General features: G+C 42.6%; 1 protein-coding gene across 1 annotated transcript in view; it reads left to right on the top strand.

Moving 5' to 3' along the window:
* LOC117482792 overlaps window positions 1-17,719 on the top strand; it is a 19,871-nt gene extending 2,152 nt beyond the window's left edge. The window contains exons 4-12 of the mRNA XM_034130975.1: window positions 3,501-3,719; window positions 8,594-8,951; window positions 12,201-12,517; window positions 14,190-14,557; window positions 15,427-15,572; window positions 15,990-16,075; window positions 16,442-16,570; window positions 17,042-17,161; window positions 17,581-17,719. Coding sequence (XP_033986866.1) covers window positions 3,501-3,719; window positions 8,594-8,951; window positions 12,201-12,517; window positions 14,190-14,557; window positions 15,427-15,572; window positions 15,990-16,075; window positions 16,442-16,570; window positions 17,042-17,161; window positions 17,581-17,639 — 1,802 coding nt within the window. The 3' untranslated portion in view covers window positions 17,640-17,719. The remainder of the gene's footprint in view (window positions 1-3,500; window positions 3,720-8,593; window positions 8,952-12,200; window positions 12,518-14,189; window positions 14,558-15,426; window positions 15,573-15,989; window positions 16,076-16,441; window positions 16,571-17,041; window positions 17,162-17,580) is intronic.
* The last annotated feature ends 251 nt before the right edge of the window (window positions 17,720-17,970 follow it).

Here is a 17,970-nt window from a genome sequence, read left to right as displayed (position 1 = left end):
CTTAGTGTCAGTGAGGAAACCAGTGTAAAGACTTCAGAACAGGAGTGATGTGATCCACTTTCTTAGTGTCAGTGAGGAACCAGTGTAAAGACTTCAGAACAGGACTGATCCACTTTCTTAATGTTAGTGAGGAACCAGTGTAAAGACTTCAGAACAGGACTGATGTGATCCACTTTCTTAGTGTCAGTGAGGAACCAGTGTAAAGACTTCAGAACGGAGTGATGTGATCCACTTTCTTAGTGTAGGAGGAACCAGTGTCAAGACTTCAGAACAGGACTGATGTGATCCACTTTCTTAGTGTCAGTGAGGAACCAGTGTAAAGACTTCAGAACTGGAGTGATGTGATCCACTTTCTTAGTGTCAGTGAGGAACCAGTGTAAAGACTTCAGAAAGGACTGATGTGATCCACTTTCTTAGTGTCAGTGAGGAACCAGTGGTAAAGACTTCAGAAAATGGAGTGATGTGATCCACTTCCTTAGTGTCAGTGAGGAACCGGTAAGACTTCAGAACAGGACTGAGTGATCCACTTCTTAGTGTCAGTGAGGAACCAGTGTAAGACTTCAGAACAGGACTGATGTGATCCACTTTATAGTGTCAGTGAGGAACTAGTGTAAAGACTTCAGAACAGGATGATGTGATCCACTTTCTTAGTGTCAGTGAGGAACCGTGTAAAGACTTCAGAACAGGTGAGTGATGTGATCCACTTTCTTAGTTGTCAGTGAGGAACCAGTTGTAAAGACTTCAGAACAGGACTGATCCACTTTCTTAGTGTTAGTGAGGAACCAGTGTAAGACTTCAGAACAGGAGTGATGTGATCCACTTCTTAGTGTCAGTGAGGAACAGTGTAAAGACTTCAGAAACAGGAGTGATATGTGATCCACTTTCTTAGTGTCAGTGAGGAACCAGTGTAAAGACTTCAGAACTGGAGTGATGTGATCCACTTTCTTAGTGTAGTGACGGAACCAGTGTAAGACTTCAGCACAGGACTGAGTGATCCACTTTCTTAGTGTCAGTGAGGAACCAGTGTAAAGACTTCAGAACTGGAATGATGTGATCCACTTCTTAGTGTCAGTGAGGAACCAGTGTAAAGACTTCAGAACTGGAGTGATGTGATCCACTTTCTTAGTGTTAGTGAGGGGAACCAGTTGTAAAGACTTCAGAACAGGACTGATGTGATCACTTCTTAGTGTCAGTGAGGAAACAGTGTAAAGACTTCAGAATGGAGTGATGTGATCCACTTTCTTAGTGTCAGTGAGGAACCAGTGTAAGACTTCAGAACAGGAGAGATCCACTTTCTTAGTGTCAGTGAGGAACAGTGTAAAGACTTCAGAACAGGAGTGATGTGAATCCACTTTATTAGTGTCGTGAGGAACCTAGTGTTATAAGACTTCAGACACAGGAGTTGATCCACTTTCTTTAGTGTTCAGCTTGATGGAACCAGTGTAAAGACTTCAGAACAGGAGTGATGTGATCCCCTTTCTTAGTGTCGTGAGGAACCAGTTTGTCAAAGACCTTCAGAACTGGACTGTGATGTGATAAACAACATTTAACATTTTATAAAACATACTGGCAGCCGCCGACTACTGCCAAGATTTCATTGCTCGAGGAGGCCTCCTGACGCCACACTGATTGGAACAGGTGGCCACCGAAGCCGCTCGCTAACGCAGCTCGTGGGTTGGGCTCAGAGACCAAACATTTCAGTGATTTCTGCAGTTTCTGGTAACTTCTAATAATGATATAACATTACTTTGTGTGGCTAAAGACGGGTATTCAATGTGAGGCCTGCTTTCCACCTGTCCTGGTTCTGCTGTTGCGGAGGCCTGCTCCCACCTGTCGTGTGCTGCAGTGTCGTGTGCTGCTTTGCTGAGGAGACCTTTTACCCCGGGGATACCACGGAGAGACCGGAGCGCTTCCACGCTGCTGCTTTCGCCTGTCCTTTGCTGCTGTGAGGAGGAGGATTTTTGCCCCAGGAACATCGCGGATACTGTGTGCTGGGCTGGGAAATGGCCCATATCGTGATTCTGCTGTGCCTGTTAACTGTTCTGGACTATGAGAAGATCTCTAGTCATTCTGAGAAGTCTACTGGATTCAGGTCTGTTCTGCCACCCGCAGTGGGCATCCCCTGCAAAGGGTCGGATGTGTTACACAAACAGTTACCCGTTGCCTTGTCGCAGACAATCTGCTCGACAAAATATGTTTGTCTTTTTTGTTTGCCTGCGATGATGGTGCTTCAGGACTGCTTCTTAAACTCTAATCACACTCTCGCAGACTTTTCCGGTGATTCTAAAGTAGATGATAATGTATGTGTGTCGATTAAGAGGAAAAGATGCCTGTTTTTTTTGTTGTTATTACTGTCAGGAAATGTTCAACCTAACCCTGGTCCGCCCAGTAGTAGTAGTCAGATCGCTACTCCTGCTGATTTTAAAGCTAGGTCTGGGTTGGTTTCATCCACTTGAATGTGCGCAGTCTGTTAGGTAAACTAGATTTTGTCCGCATTTGGGCCAAGCTCGACTGACGCTGACGTCATTGTGTTATCAGAAACATGGCTAAATAAAACTATTTTGGCCTCTGACATATCCTTAAATGGTTATAATGTGTATCGTACCGACCGGCCTAATAAAGGTGGTGGCGTTGCCATTTATGTTAAGAATAAGTTCAGTGTAACCACATTAGTTTCCAAATCTATCAGTAAGCAATTCAAATGTTTAGCCTTAAATATAGAAGTGGCAAAGGGGCAACAAGTCATGGTGGTGGGCTGTTACAGACCCCCTCAGCTGTCAAGAACTCCTTGTCTTCACTAGCAAAACTTTTATCGCAACTAGACTATAAGGAAATAGTGCTACTTGGAGATTTTAACTGGGACTGGTTAACTGCAGTATCAGAGGATTTTAAAAACCTTTGTATCTCTCTGAATGTTACTCAGATTGTTGACAGTCCTACTCGCCCTAACATTAAGTCCCCTAATAAATCCTCCCTAATTGATCTCATTCTAACTAATGTTCCCTATAAATACTCATCTGTGGGGAGTATTTGCAAATGATGTGAGTGACCACTGTGTTGTAGACACAATTAGGGACACTAAGGTCCAAAAGGTTAAACCTCGTATTATTATTAAGAGACACATAAAACATTTTGTGGAGCAGGGTTTTGTTCATGATCTGTTTGGGTTTGATTGGGGAAAAATCGATCTGTGTGCTGATGTAGAACTGCATGGTCTTATTTGTATCTTGGTTTTATGGAGATCATTGATAGACATGCACCCCTACGTACATTTAGAGTAAAGGGACGAGACAATCCTTGGTTTCCTGCTGAACTGTCCAGTCTCCTGCATGAGAGAAACAAGGCCTGGGCAAAGGCTAGGAAATCAGGCTCAGAGGTAGAATGGCTGCGTTTTAGGCAGCTAAGAAATAGCTTCACTTCACAGGTCAAAAGTGCTAAGTCGAAGTACTATTTGTCAGTTACTACAGAAAACCTAAATAATCCTAGGACATTTTGGAAAGCCATAAAATCGATATCCACTGGTGAGATTCTTGCCACGTCCTCGACCCCTGCTGCCGCTGCCGCCACGACCACCATCAAAGCCGCCGCCACCACGACCACCATCAAAGCCGCCACCACCACGACCACCATCAAAGCCGCCACCACCACGACCACCATCAAAGCCACCACCACCACGAACACCATCAAAGCCGCCGCCACCAACAACCACCCCCGACACAGTGGAGCAATGCCTGGCCTTCTGGCTTCTACACAGCATAGCTTTTGCCATAGCACACGGGATCACGCAGGAGGACGTGACCTCTGGCACCACTGTAGAGCTTCTCCTCAAACCCAGACTCAATCAGACCACCAGTCACTAAAGGCGCAGGGGGAACATCAGTCCAGATTCTGCCACCTGCCAAACCGTTGCCCAGAATAAAATGTATCCCCTCGATTGGCAAAGCTGAACGTACACCAACAGCTACTTCACCTTTAACAAGGTCACAGTCAATATACACCTTATGAACAGGAATAGGAAGAACTTTTAATCCCATCCCCCAACTCAGAACTGTGTCACCAGTGTCACTTTCACCAGACAACGGCAAAACAGAGTCAACAATATAGAAGTCAAGTAAAAATCGATCTGTGTGCTGATGTAGAACTGCATGGTCTTAATTGTATCTTGGTTTTATGGAGATCATTGATAGACATGCACCCCTACGTACATTTAGAGTAAAGGGACGAGACAATCCTTGGTTTCCTGCTGAACTGTCCAGTCTCCTGAATGAGAGAAACAAGGCCTGGGCAAAGGCTAGGAAATCAGGCTCAGAGGTAGAATGGCTGTGTTTTAGGCAGCTAAGGAATAGCTTCACTTCACAGGTCAAAAGTGCTAAGTCGAAGTACTATTTGTCAGTTACTACAGAAAACCTAAATAATCCTAGGAAATTTTGGAAAGCCATAAAATCGATATCCACCGGTGAGATCCGAAATGAGCTACCTCCGTGCATTACCACAGCATCTGGCTCTATATCGGACAGGGCCACTATGTTAAATTGTTTTAATGAGCATTTTGTGTCCTGCGGTTCTATGTTTGATTCTGTGACTAATTCTGCTACTGTGAACACCACAGTCTGTGACTCTGAACAATGTGATCTGGAAAACCCTTTCAGTTTTACTCCTTTTACTGTAAATGTTGTTCATGAAGCATTATCTAAGTTAGATCCTAAGAAACCGGCTGGCCCGGACAACGTAGAACCTTTCTTTTTAAAGATAGCTGCAGATTTTATTGCTCCACCTCTTACTTCTCTTTTTAACCTCTCCCTCAGCACAAATGCAATTCCAAAAGTATGGAAGTCAGCTTATGTCCTGCCTTTGCTAAAAGGAGGGGAGGCAACTGTTTTAAATAACTATAGGCCAATCTCGAAATTGTCAGTTCTGGCGAAGGTTCTTGAACGCCAAGTGAGTGAGCAGGTAAAGGTGTTTTTATGTAAAAATAATATCCTGTCTAAACATCAGTCAGGCTTCAGAAAGCAACATAGCACCATCACTGCCACAATGAAAGTGGTGAATGACATTACAAGTATTTTAGATAAAAAGTAGAGTTGTGCAGCTCTATTTATTGACCTTTCCAAAGCGTTTGACACCGTCGATCATCGCATCTTAAAGCAGAGGCTACTCAGTATTGGCTTATCCAGCCATGCAGTGGGGTGGTTTGTGAACTACCTCTCTGAAAGGTCCCAATGTGTTCACTTTGATGGGCTGTCCTCTGAGTGGTTGAACATTGCTAATGGTGTTCCTCAAGGTTCTGTTTTAGGTCCACTTTTATTCTCCATCTATATCAATAGTTTAGGTGAAAATGTGGATGAAGCTACTTTACATTTTTATGCGGATGATACCGTGATGTACTGTGCAGGTCCCTCCATTAAGGAGGCGGTTGTTAAATTACAGGCTGTTTTTAACATTATTCAGACTCAGCTCTCTGAACTAAAGCTTCTTTTAAATGTTGATAAAACCAAGGTAATGCTCTTTTCTAAAGCTAAAAAGACTCCAGAGACTGCTTTGGATATTGTGACTATGCAAGGACAAGTACTCCAAGTGGTTAGCTGTTATAAATACCTTGGTATCTGGCTTGATGATTGTCTTACTTTTAAACTTCAGGTCACTAATCTGCTTAAAAAGCTGAGGGTTAGACTAGGTTTCTTTTTCAGAAACAAGTCCTGTTTCTCTTTTGAAGCCAGAAAAAGGCTAGTCACTGTGACCTTTTTACCTGTGCTAGACTATGGTGATTTGATCTATATGAATGCACCTGCCCATTGCCTGGAAAGGTTAGATGCCGCCTATCACAGTGCTCTGAGATTTGTTACTAACTGTAAAGCACTTACTCATCACTGTACCCTGTATGCCAAGGCAGGTCTGCCTTCACTTACTGGTCGGAGGCTCAGTCATTGGTACATATTCATATATAAAGCCATGCTGGGTAAACTACCGACTTATATATGCTCGTTGATCTCACGGAGAGTGGCAAGTAGCTATTGCCTGAGATCCCAGGATGTGTTTTTATTACATGTGCCAAGTGCTAGGACTGTTTTAGGTACTAAAGCTTTTATGTGCGCTGCTCCTCTAGCTTGGAACACTATGCAAAAAACATTGACACTGAGCATTTTGATTCCCTTGCATCATTTTAAAGCACGGCTGGATGAAATGTTATTGGATACCTGTCACTGTAAATAGGTTGCTAATGTATACCCCTGTAATTATGTTGTGATGTCCTTTTGTTTTCTGTTGTTTTTATGTGTAACTAATGTACCGCAGGTCTCCCCTGAAAAAGAGATTGTTGATCTCAATGGGATTTTTTAACCTGGTTAAATAAAGGCTACAAACAAACAAACAAACATACTTTTATTAATATAAAAAATATGGTATAGGAATAAAATACAAAACACACCAAAATATGAAGTGAACTCAATTTTTTATATTTGATTATTTTGTATTTATATTTGATTATTTTAGAGTTTTATTTTTAAAAGTAACACCAAATATAATCTTGAAACGGTTTCTACGGTGGCCTTGCAGGGACAGACCTCTCCATCATCACCAGAAACTCTGCAGCTTCAGAAATTATGCAGATATAAAAACATTGTTTATTGTTAAGAGATGTGTTGTAACAACTTCCTGCTGTATTTTATGTTTCAGATGTTCAGTGTTTCTCTGCAGTCAATTCAATTAATTTCAATTCAATTCAATTCATTTCAATTCAATTCATTTCATTTCAATTCAATTCATTTCAATTCAATTCAATTCAATTCATTTCAATTCAATTCAATTCAATTCATTTCAATTCAATTCATTTCAATTCATTTCAATTCAATTCATTTTAATTCAATTCAATTCAACAGCTTTATTAGCATGACCATAGTTACATACAGTATTGCTAAAGCTCTGCATAGTTGCAACATCTATACACAAATACATACATACTGTCATGGCCTGCCTCTTAGCCATAACAAAAAGCGTGGGAAGGACAAGAACATATATGAAAAATATATTTATTAACAGAAGCTTAACGTAAACCAAAAACTAACACAAAGGAAAAACAAAAGACGAAGCGACGTGGCTGCTCCGAGGTCAGGTCCTCTGCGGGAGAGAGAGATCGAGACTCTGGTTGCGTTCGAATACTCCAAAAAAACAGCTCCTAAGTTCTAACCCTATCGTCTATTCCTTGACCTCGGAGTGAAACGTCATGGGGTTAAGGGATAGTGGATAGGAGAATTCAAAAGGATTTAGGAGAAGAGACTGCGGCACTTTAGAGAATCCGACTGCACTTTCACTATCCGACGTGTTTATGATGCGCCAGCAGAGGTCATAAATGTGCGCCTGCTGCTGTGGGGAAACTATGGAAACTACAGTTTTCTATACAGCGGACTACAACATGGATGTTTAATAAGAACGAGGGACTACTGTAAACTCATCTAGAGACTCTGCACCGTGCTCTGATGCTGTTGTTTTATGCTTTATGAACGGGGACAACAGAGAAACATATTCTTCATGACCAAAGTTGGAATTGAAATAAAAAAGGAAAGTGAAACTTATGCTCGTCACCCTCTCCCTCCGGTCCACATTAATACAAATGATCCCAATACATATGATTATATGAAAAGATCTTAAAATCAATACAAATGTATTTATTATAAACGTTAGTCCTTAACATCTATCACTGTGTATATCACCATTCAAACATCTTTTAAAAGTTGAACAAACCCCACACAGCTCAGTAAAGACTGTGAAATGTTGACTTTATTTGATCATTTCAGTAAAAACTAACGTTCATATTTCTCTTTTTGATTATAATACTGATGAACGTTCAAAACAAAGCACTTTGGCAACTTACCACATACGTTTTAAAATGCTTAATAAGCACCGTAACTTTCATGATATCATTTCTCGTTCATAATCGGTTGTTTCCGTGAACGGCCGACTGTTGTGTGACGGCAAATGCTGCGGCCGCAAGGCATTGTGGGGCAGCATTTTCTCCTCTCCTTTCGGTTAGGGAGGTCCAGTGGTTCCTAAGCTAAAGGAGGTTGTAAAGGAAGTTTGAAACCTCCTTTCCTTTTAATTTAGAGAATTCGAACGGCACTTATCATGGCTGCCACTGAGGGACTTCCGGGTCATTTCACTCCGTTAGGAAGGTTCCTAAGCTAAATGGACTATTCGAATGCAACCTCTGGCTCAGGCCTCTTAATCCTCTGCCAGCGGTCAGGTGTCCTCAATCAGGGCGTCAGGTGTCCTCAATCAGGGCGTCAGGTGTCCTCAATCAGGGCGTCAGGTGTCCTCAATCAGGGCGTCAGGTGTCCTCAATCAGACGGACACAAGCAGAGGAGGAACATTAAAGGGCCATACACACACACCACAGGAGACCTTAAAGCAGGGGTCGTCACACCCCCCCCCTTAAAGTCGGTGTCCCCCGGACCACCGGCACAACGAACCAACCCCATCCCAAACAAAAACAAAAAGTCATAGAAAACAAAACATACATCTGGCACCCCGTCTCAACGAACCCTAATAACAATATACCACCTTCTCACAACGTCTCTTAATGTGACCAAGCCCCCCGCAGGAGTAGCACCTCCGGTCGTTGGCATGCCCACAGTCACGAGCCATGTGGCCTGGTTTGTTGCAGTTGTAGCACACATCCTCCGTTTGGTCACAGTCCCTGGCCAAATGTCCTTGATCTCCACACCGATAACAGAACATCTCCTTGCCACGTCCTCGACCCCTGCTGCCGCTGCCGCCACGACCACCATCAAAGCCGCCGCCACCACGACCACCATCAAAGCCGCCGCCACCACGACCACCATCAAAGCCGCCGCCACCACAACCACCCCGACCAGTGGAGCAATGCCTGGCCTTCTGGCTTCTACACAGCATAGATTTGGCCATAGCACACGGGATCACGCAGGAGGACGTGACCTCTGGCACCACTGTAGAGCTCTCCTCAAACCCAGACTCAATCAGACCACCAGTCACTAAAGGCGCAGGGGGAACATCAGTCCAGATTCTGCCACCTGCCAAACCGTTGCCCAGAATAAAATGTTTCCCCTCGATTGGCAAAGCTGAACGTACACCAACAGCTACTTCACCTTTAACAAGGTCACAGTCAATATACACCTTATGAACAGGAATAGGAAGAACTTTTAATCCCATCCCCCAACTCAGAACTGTGTCACCTGTGTCACTTTCACCAGACAACGGCAAAACAGAGTCAACAATATAGAAGTCAAAAGCCCCTGTGTCCCGTAAGATTTTGATTGGAACTCTGACATCACTACCTACCAATGACACCAAGCCGTCTCGTATAAATGGAGTATAAGATGCCAAAACCTGGTTTGACTTTGGATGTGTGTGTGTGTTTGTGTGTGTGTGTGTGTGTGTGTGTGTGTGTGTGTGTGTGTGGTGTGTGTGTGTGTGTGTGTGTGTGTGTGTGTGTGTGTGTGTGTGTGTGTATGTATGTGTGTGTGTTTGTTTGTCTATGTGTGTCTGTGCGTGTGTGTGTGTGTGTGTGTGTGTGTGTGTGTGTGTGTGTGTGTGTGTGTGTGTGTGTGTGTGTGTGTGTGTGTGTGTGTGTGTGTGTGTGTGGTGTGTGTGTGTGTGTGTGTGTTTGTGTGTGTGTGTTTGTCAGTGTGTGTAGGCGGACGTTGGTGTGTTTGTATGTCAGTGTGTGTCGGCGGACGTTGGTGTGTTTGTCCGTTAGACTTTAACCGGCAGCTTTCATGGAAAAACCTCCAGTTCACGTTCATGATTATAAAACACAGATGTTTTTATGTTGCTTAATCCTTCTATTAACCCATTTATTCCACGAGATAATTCGATAATGAAACCCTAAAATATGTTAATAAGATTAATGCTGTTTGTACAATTAATGCAGGAACTACAAAACGTGTGCTGCAAAATAAAAAATAATAATACAAAAAATAGCCACATCATATTTAAACATTTAACATTTATAAACATACTGGCAGCCGCCGACTACTGCAAGATTTCATTGCTCGAGGAGCTCCTGAACGCCACACTGATTGGAACAGGTGGCCACCGAGCCGCTCGCTAACGCAGCTCGTGGGTTGGGCTCAGAGACCAAACATTTCAGTGATTTCTGCAGTTTCTGGTAACTTCTAATAATGATATAACATTACTTTGTGTGGCTAAAGACGGGTATTCAATGTAAATACGATTGGATATATCGTCAAAGGCTAGCCGACAGACCGACAGACAGAGGCCTGAATCCTACACACTACTGAAACCACAATCAGGTCATCTACGATCTGCGGAGGCCTGCTCCCACCTGTAGAGTACGGCTGTACTGAGGAGGATTTGATCCCGGAGACATCGCGGTGAGACGGAGTGGCTCCACGCTTCGGGCTGGGGCCTGCTTCCACCGGGCGTGTGCTGCTGTGCGGAGGAGGATTTGCCGCGGCTGAGGCCTGCTTTCCACCTGTCCTGGTTCTGCTGTTGCGGAGGCCTGCTCCCACCTGTCGTGTGCTGCAGTGTCGTGTGCTGCTTTGCTGAGGAGACCTTTTACCCCGGGGATACCACGGAGAGACCGGAGCGCTTCCACGCTGCTGCTTTCGCCTGTCCTTTGCTGCTGTGAGGAGGAGGATTTTTGCCCCAGGAACATCGCGGATACTGTGTGCTGGGCTGGGAAAATGGCCCATATCGTAATTCTGCTGTGCCTGTTAACTGTTCTGGACAATGAGAAGATCTCTAGTCATTCTGAGAAGTCTACTGGATTCAGGTCTGTTCTGCCACCCGCAGTGGGCATCCCCTGCAAAGGGTCGGATGTGTTACACAAACAGTTACCCGTTGCCTTGTCGCAGACAATCTGCTCGACAAAATATGTTTGTCTTTTTTGTTTGCCTGCGATGATGGTTCTTCAGGACTGCTTCTTAAACTCTAATCACACTCTCGCAGACTTTTCCGGTGATTCTAAAGTAGATGATAATGTATGTGTGTCGATTAAGAGGAAAAGATGCCTGGTTTTTTTGTTGTTATTACTGTCAGGAAATGTTCAACCTAACCCTGGTCCGCCCAGTAGTAGTAGTCAGATCGCTACTCCTGCTGATTTTAAAGCTAGGTCTGGGTTGGGTTTCATCCACTTGAATGTGCGCAGTCTGTTAGGTAAACTAGATTTTGTCCGCATTTGGGCAAGCTCGACTGACGCTGACGTCATTGTGTTATCAGAAACATGGCTAAATAAAACTATTTTGGCCTCTGACATATCCTTAAATGGTTATAATGTGTATCGTACCGACCGGCCTAATAAAGGTGGTGGCGTTGCCATTTATGTTAAGAATAAGTTCAGTGTAACCACATTAGTTTCCAAATCTATCAGTAAGCAATTCAAATGTTTAGCCTTAAATATAGAAGTGGCAAAGGGGCAACAAGTCATGGTGGTGGGCTGTTACAGACCCCCTCAGCTGTCAAGGACTCCTTGTCTTCACTAGCAAAACTTTTATCGCAACTAGACTATAAGGAAATAGTGCTACTTGGAGATTTTAACTGGGACTGGTTAACTGCAGTATCAGAGGATTTTAAAAACCTTTGTATCTCTCTGAATGTTACTTAGATTGTTGACAGTCCTACTCGCCCTAACATTAAGTCCCCTAATAAATCCTCCCTAATTGATCTCATTCTAACTAATGTTCCCTATAAATACTCATCTGTGGGAGTATTTGCAAATGATGTGAGTGACCACTGTGTTGTAGACACAATTAGGGACACTAAGGTCCAAAAGGTTAAACCTCGTATTATTATTAAGAGACACATAAAACATTTTGTGGAGCAGGGTTTTGTTCATGATCTGTTTGGGTTTGATTGGGGAAAAATCGATCTGTGTGCTGATGTAGAACTGCATGGTCTTATTTGTATCTTGGTTTAATGGAGATCATTGATAGACATGCACCCCTACGTACATTTAGAGTAAAGGGACGAGACAATCCTTGGTTTCCTGCTGAACTGTCCAGTCTCCTGCATGAGAGAAACAAGGCCTGGGCAAAGGCTAGGAAATCAGGCTCAGAGGTAGAATGGCTGCGTTTTAGGCAGCTAAGAAATAGCTTCACTTCACAGGTCAAAAGTGCTAAGTCGAAGTACTATTTGTCAGTTACTACAGAAAACCTAAATAATCCTAGGACATTTTGGAAAGCCATAAAATCGATATCCACCGGTGAGAGTCTTGCCACGTCCTCGACCCCTGCTGCCGCTGCCGCCACGACCACCATCAAAGCCGCCGCCACCACGACCACCATCAAAGCCGCCACCACCACGACCACCATCAAAGCCGCCGCCACCACGACCACCATCAAAGCCGCCGCCACCACGACCACCATCAAAGCCGTCACCACCACGACCACCATCAAAGCCGCCACCACCACGAACACCATCAAAGCCGCCGCCACCACAACCACCCCGACCAGTGGAGCAATGCCTGGCCTTCTGGCTTCTACACAGCATAGCTTTGGCCATAGCACACGGGATCACGCAGGAGGACGTGACCTCTGGCACCACTGTAGAGCTCTCCTCAAACCCAGACTCAATCAGACCACCAGTCACTAAAGGCGCAGGGGGAACATCAGTCCAGATTCTGCCACCTGCCAAACCGTTGCCCAGAATAAAATGTTTCCCCTCGATTGGCAAAGCTGAACGTACACCAACAGCTACTTCACCTTTAACAAGGTCACAGTCAATATACACCTTATGAACAGGAATAGGAAGAACTTTTAATCCCATCCCCCAACTCAGAACTGTGTCACCTGTGTCACTTTCACCAGACAACGGCAAAACAGAGTCAACAATATAGAAGTCAAAAGCCCCTGTGTCCCGTAAGATTTTGATTGGAACTCTGACATCACTACCTACCAATGACACCAAGCCGTCTCGTATAAATGGAGTATAAGATGCCAAAACCTGGTTTGACTTTGGATGTGTGTGTGTGTGTGTGTGTGTGTGTGTGTGTGTGTGTGTGTGTGTGTGTGTGTGTGTGTGTGTGTGTGTCTATGTATGGTGTGTCTGTGCGTGTGTGTGTGTGTATGTGTCTGTGTGTGTTTGTGTGTCTGTGTGTGTGTGTGTGTGTGTGTGTGTCTATGTATGGTGTGTCTGTGCGTGTGTGTGTGTATATGTCTGTGTGTGTTTGTGTGTCTGTGTGTGTGTGTGTGTGTGTGTGTGTGTGTGTGTGTTTGTCAGTGTGTGTAGGCGGACGTTGGTGTGTTTGTTTGTCAGTGTGTGTAGGCGGACGTTGGTGTGTTTGTTTGTCAGTGTGTGTAGGCGGACGTTGGTGTGTTTGTTTGTCAGTGTGTGTCGGCGGACGTTGGTGTGTTTGTCCGTTAGACTTTAACCGGCAGCTTTCATGGAAAAACCTCCAGTTCACGTTCATGATTAAAAAACACAGATGTTTTTATGTTGCTTAATCCTTCTATTAACCCATTTATTCCACGAGATAATTCGATAATGAAACCCTAAAATATGTTAATAAGATTAATGCTGTTTGTACAATTAATGCAGGAACTACAAAACGTGTGCTGCAAAATAAAAAATAATAATACAAAAAATAGCCACATCATATTTAAACATTTAACATTTATAAACATACTTTTATTAATATAACAAATATGGTATAGGAATAAAATACAAAACACACCAAAATATGAAGTGAACTCAATTTTTTATATTTGATTATTTTGTATTTTTATTTTATTATTTTAGAGTTTTATTTTTAAAAGTAACACCAAATATAATCTTGAAACGGTTTCTACGGTGGCCTTGCAGGGACAGACCTCTCCATCATCACCAGAAACTCTGCAGCTTCAGAAATTATGCAGATATAAAAACATTGTTTATTGTTAAGAGATGTGTTGTAACAACTTCCTGCTGTATTTTATGTTTCAGATGTTCAGTGTTTCTCTGCAGTCAATTCAATTCAATTAATTTCAATTCAATTCAATTCAATTCAATTCATTTCAATTCAATTCAATTCATTTTAATTCAATTCAATTCAACAGCTTTATTAGCATGACCATAGTTACATACAGTATTGCTAAAGCTCTGCATAGTTGCAACATCTATACACAAATACATACATACAAACAAACTGCTATATGATATAAGATGTGAGACGTGAGACCATGGCTGTCCGCCTCGCTGTGTTTTTAACCTTTTTACACATTAAGAAAGTGGGCCAGGAGTTATATCAGAGTTCAATAACACTCTGAGCACACAGACTTTGTCCTGGCTCGGGGTCTCTCGGGTCTCTGGAGCTCGGTATATAAACCGTTCAGCCGTCTCCTGGATCAGTGTCTTCACAGATACCAGAGGGTGCATTTGGTTTTTTGATTTGTGTCTCAGGATGAAAGTCTTAAAGGGAGCGCTGCTGCTGCTGCTGCTGCTCGCTGTTGCTAACGCGAAGCCAGACCACCATCACGATCACGATCACGATCACGATCACGATCACAATCACAATCACACGGATCAAAAGCCTGCGGACCCCGATCACTGCCAGGTCCTAAAGATGCTTGCCAAAGACGACCTGCAGCAGGTGAGACCCATCATTTATTTTACGGTGTCTCACAGGTGCTAACACGCCCAAAAGTCTCCCTTCAGGAGAAAGGGGGTAATTCCTATTAAAGTATGAACTTGAACGCATCAGGACACTGACGTCTGTCTGCAGGAGGCGTCTCTGCTCTCATTAGTTTATTTGGATTTGTTATTTCTCTGTGTTTAACAGTTGTCTTTATTGTGGCACTTTGTTTGCAAAGTAAACAAATATTTTTAGATGATAAAATCAACCCAGTATCAGGACAGACATGTGTCACTTTGTTCCACGCTGTGAGACGTCAGGAGGACACGGTTTCACCCCTCAGAGCGTCACAGGGACACGCTATTGTTAACATGGCCCACCAGTGCAGAAATACCCAGATGTTGACAAGCAAGCCTCTATCACGACTTTTGGTTCACTATAACACACATTTTTGTGGAGAATACGAAGAGTTGTTCAGTTCTTGTCAAGGAAATGTATATATACTACGTATGTTACTAAAGAAGTTTTAGAAAGAAAGAAAGAATGGGAGGGATGAAACCCTCTTTAATGGTCTCACATGCAGAGCACAGAGTGACATTTGTTCTCTTCGGTTAACCCATCCTAGCACCAGGAGTCTAGCACCAGGAGTCTAGCACCAGGAGCAGTGGGCAGTTATTGTCAACTAGTCAACTTTCTTTTGGTCAACTTTTTTTGTAGTTGACTTTTAATTTTTGTAGTTGACTTTTTTTTTAGTCAAAATGTTTTTGGTCAACTTTTTTCTTTTGGTCAACTCATTCTAGTCAGTCAGAAGGAGTCATGTGATCGCATTGTTAAAATAAGACCATAAAACATTTTATCTATGTTAATTATTCCCTGCTGGTCTACAGATTTTGGGGGACTGGGTCCTGGTCTGGTCGGTTTCGGACCACCAACATGGTCAGGACCTCCTGAAGAACCTCAGCAGCTCCCATGCAGAGATCAGACTTCAGGAGGACAATCAGACCCTGATGTTCAGCGAGAGGAAGCGCTTCAGGTCAGAAATAACACATATAAATACAAATGTGGAAATATGAATAGAAGGACATTATAGATTGAATATGTGAATGGCCCAATTTAAAAATATAAAAAACAATAATAAATCAAAGAAAAGTAAAAGTAAAATATTAGTATAAAATATATATATATATATATATAATAATAATTTGTAAATAAAAACATCTGGAAAATATGAAAAGTGAATAAAAAAGACTCAAACAGGTTAAATAGAATGAGTTAATGAAGAGAGAAAAATAGATTAAATATGTTAATAGAAACGTAGAAATATAAAAAGCAATTTCAACAATGAATAGATTAATTTAATAAAATGATAATGTATATATTTAATGTAGTTCTCTGGTGTGTAGTGTGTAGTGTGTGTATGTTGTGTATTTCTAACTGGTGTGTGTTTTAGTAACAACAACTGCATCAACAACTTCAATAACATGTCCATGGAGCTCCTGCACAACCCCAACCAAACAACGCACCCCATCGAAGGCAGTGAGTCACACACACACACACACACACACAAGTACACACACACAAGCTCACAAACACACACACACACACACAAGCACACACACACACACACTCACAAACACACACACACTCACTCACTCACAAACACACTCACAAGCACACACACTCACAAGCACACACAAGTACACAAACACACAAGTACACACACAAGCACAAACACACACACAAACACACACACTCACTCACAAACACACTCACAAACACACACAGACACACACACACGTACGTTTTGTTTATTTTAGAAAGATAAAACAGCATATTCACGGTTGATGTAACTGTCATGTATTTGTGTGTGTGTGTGTGTGTGTGTGTGTGTGTGTGTGTCAGAGTTTGAGGTTGATGGAGTCCTCTATCCCTACAATGAAACCGCGATTGTGAATTTCTACGAGACGTGTCCTAACTGCATGATGGTTATGATCAAGCCGAAGTCAATGGTGAACTCCCTGCTGAACTACAGTAAATACACACACACTCACACACACACACAACTGTATATAGTGTAGTATGATATTATCTTCAGTATAGATATATAAGCATGTAGTATTATATCGTATATATTATAGCATTTTTAGTATAGTGTAAACTAGTTTGCTGTATGAAATGTTGTATCGTATAATATAGTATAGTAGTCATGTATATTAAAGTATACTATAGAAATGTTTAAAACAGTAGCTTAAATTATAGTATAGAGAACAGTATAACATTGTGTTGTATAGTAAAGGAGAGTAGGACAGTTTTCTGTAGTATAGTATTTTATAATATAATGAAGTGGATAGTACAGTATAGTATCTTTGGTATAGTATTCATAGATTGATCTGTACATTAAATCAGAAACAAATAAAATAATTCCTCATGGAAACTAAACTGTGTGTGTGTGTGTGTGTGTGTGTGTGTGTGTGTGTGTGTGTGTGTGTGTGTGTGTTTCAGGGAAGGAGGGTCACCATCAGGATGTGGATCACATGAAAGCAGATCACGATACTCACAGGAAAATGGCAGAGTGTTTGGGATTCGACCACGACCAGCCGTTCATCTACGATGGAGTCGCAGGTAAATATTTATATCAGTATGTAGTGTCTCTACTTTAAAGAGTCCTCTCCTGCTGATGTTCAGGTGTATATCAGTATGTAGTGTCTCTACTTTAAAGAGTCCTCTCCTGCTGATGTTCAGGTGTATATCAGTATGTAGTGTCTCTACTTTAAAGAGTCCTCTCCTGCTGATGTTCAGGTGTATATCAGTATGTAGTGTCTCTACTTTAAAGAGTCCTCTCCTGCTGATGTTCAGGTGTATATCCGTATGTAGTGTCTCTACTTTAAAGAGTCCTCTCCTGCTGATGTTCAGGTGTATATCCGTATGTAGTGTCTCTACTTTAAAGAGTCCTCTCCTGCTGATGTTCAGGTGTATATCAGTATGTAGTGTCTCTACTTTAAAGAGTCCTCTGCTGACTCACTGATTTTGTTTCCTCACAGATTTCTGTCATAAGAAATCCTCTCTAGAAATGGCGGTCGATCTACCACCACCGATGTAGGGCGAAAGAAGATCGAACAAACATCCGAGTGTCAACAAACATGTTGTTCAGCAAACAATAAAAGCAAATACTGAAACCTCCACCTGTGTGTGTGTGTGTGTGTGTGTGTGTGTGTGTGTGTGTGGCCTAGCATTACTATCCTTGTGGGGACCTACATCTGTTTACACAGTCACGTGTGGGGACTCGCCTCCCTTATGGGGACATAATGGAGGTCCCCATGAGGGGAATCATTAATGTTAGTGTGAAGACTTGGTTAGGGTTAGGTTAGGGAAGAGCGTGGTGCACTGGCTCTCGGTAGCTTAGGGTGTTTAAAAAAAACATGAAAAAACTC

Source organism: Trematomus bernacchii, unplaced genomic scaffold (assembly GCF_902827165.1).
Source record: "Trematomus bernacchii unplaced genomic scaffold, fTreBer1.1, whole genome shotgun sequence".
In the NCBI taxonomy this organism is placed as follows: Eukaryota; Metazoa; Chordata; class Actinopteri; order Perciformes; family Nototheniidae; genus Trematomus; species Trematomus bernacchii.
The sequence above is the reverse complement of the archived record's forward strand: the minus strand, read 5'-3'. Positions and strand labels throughout refer to the sequence as shown.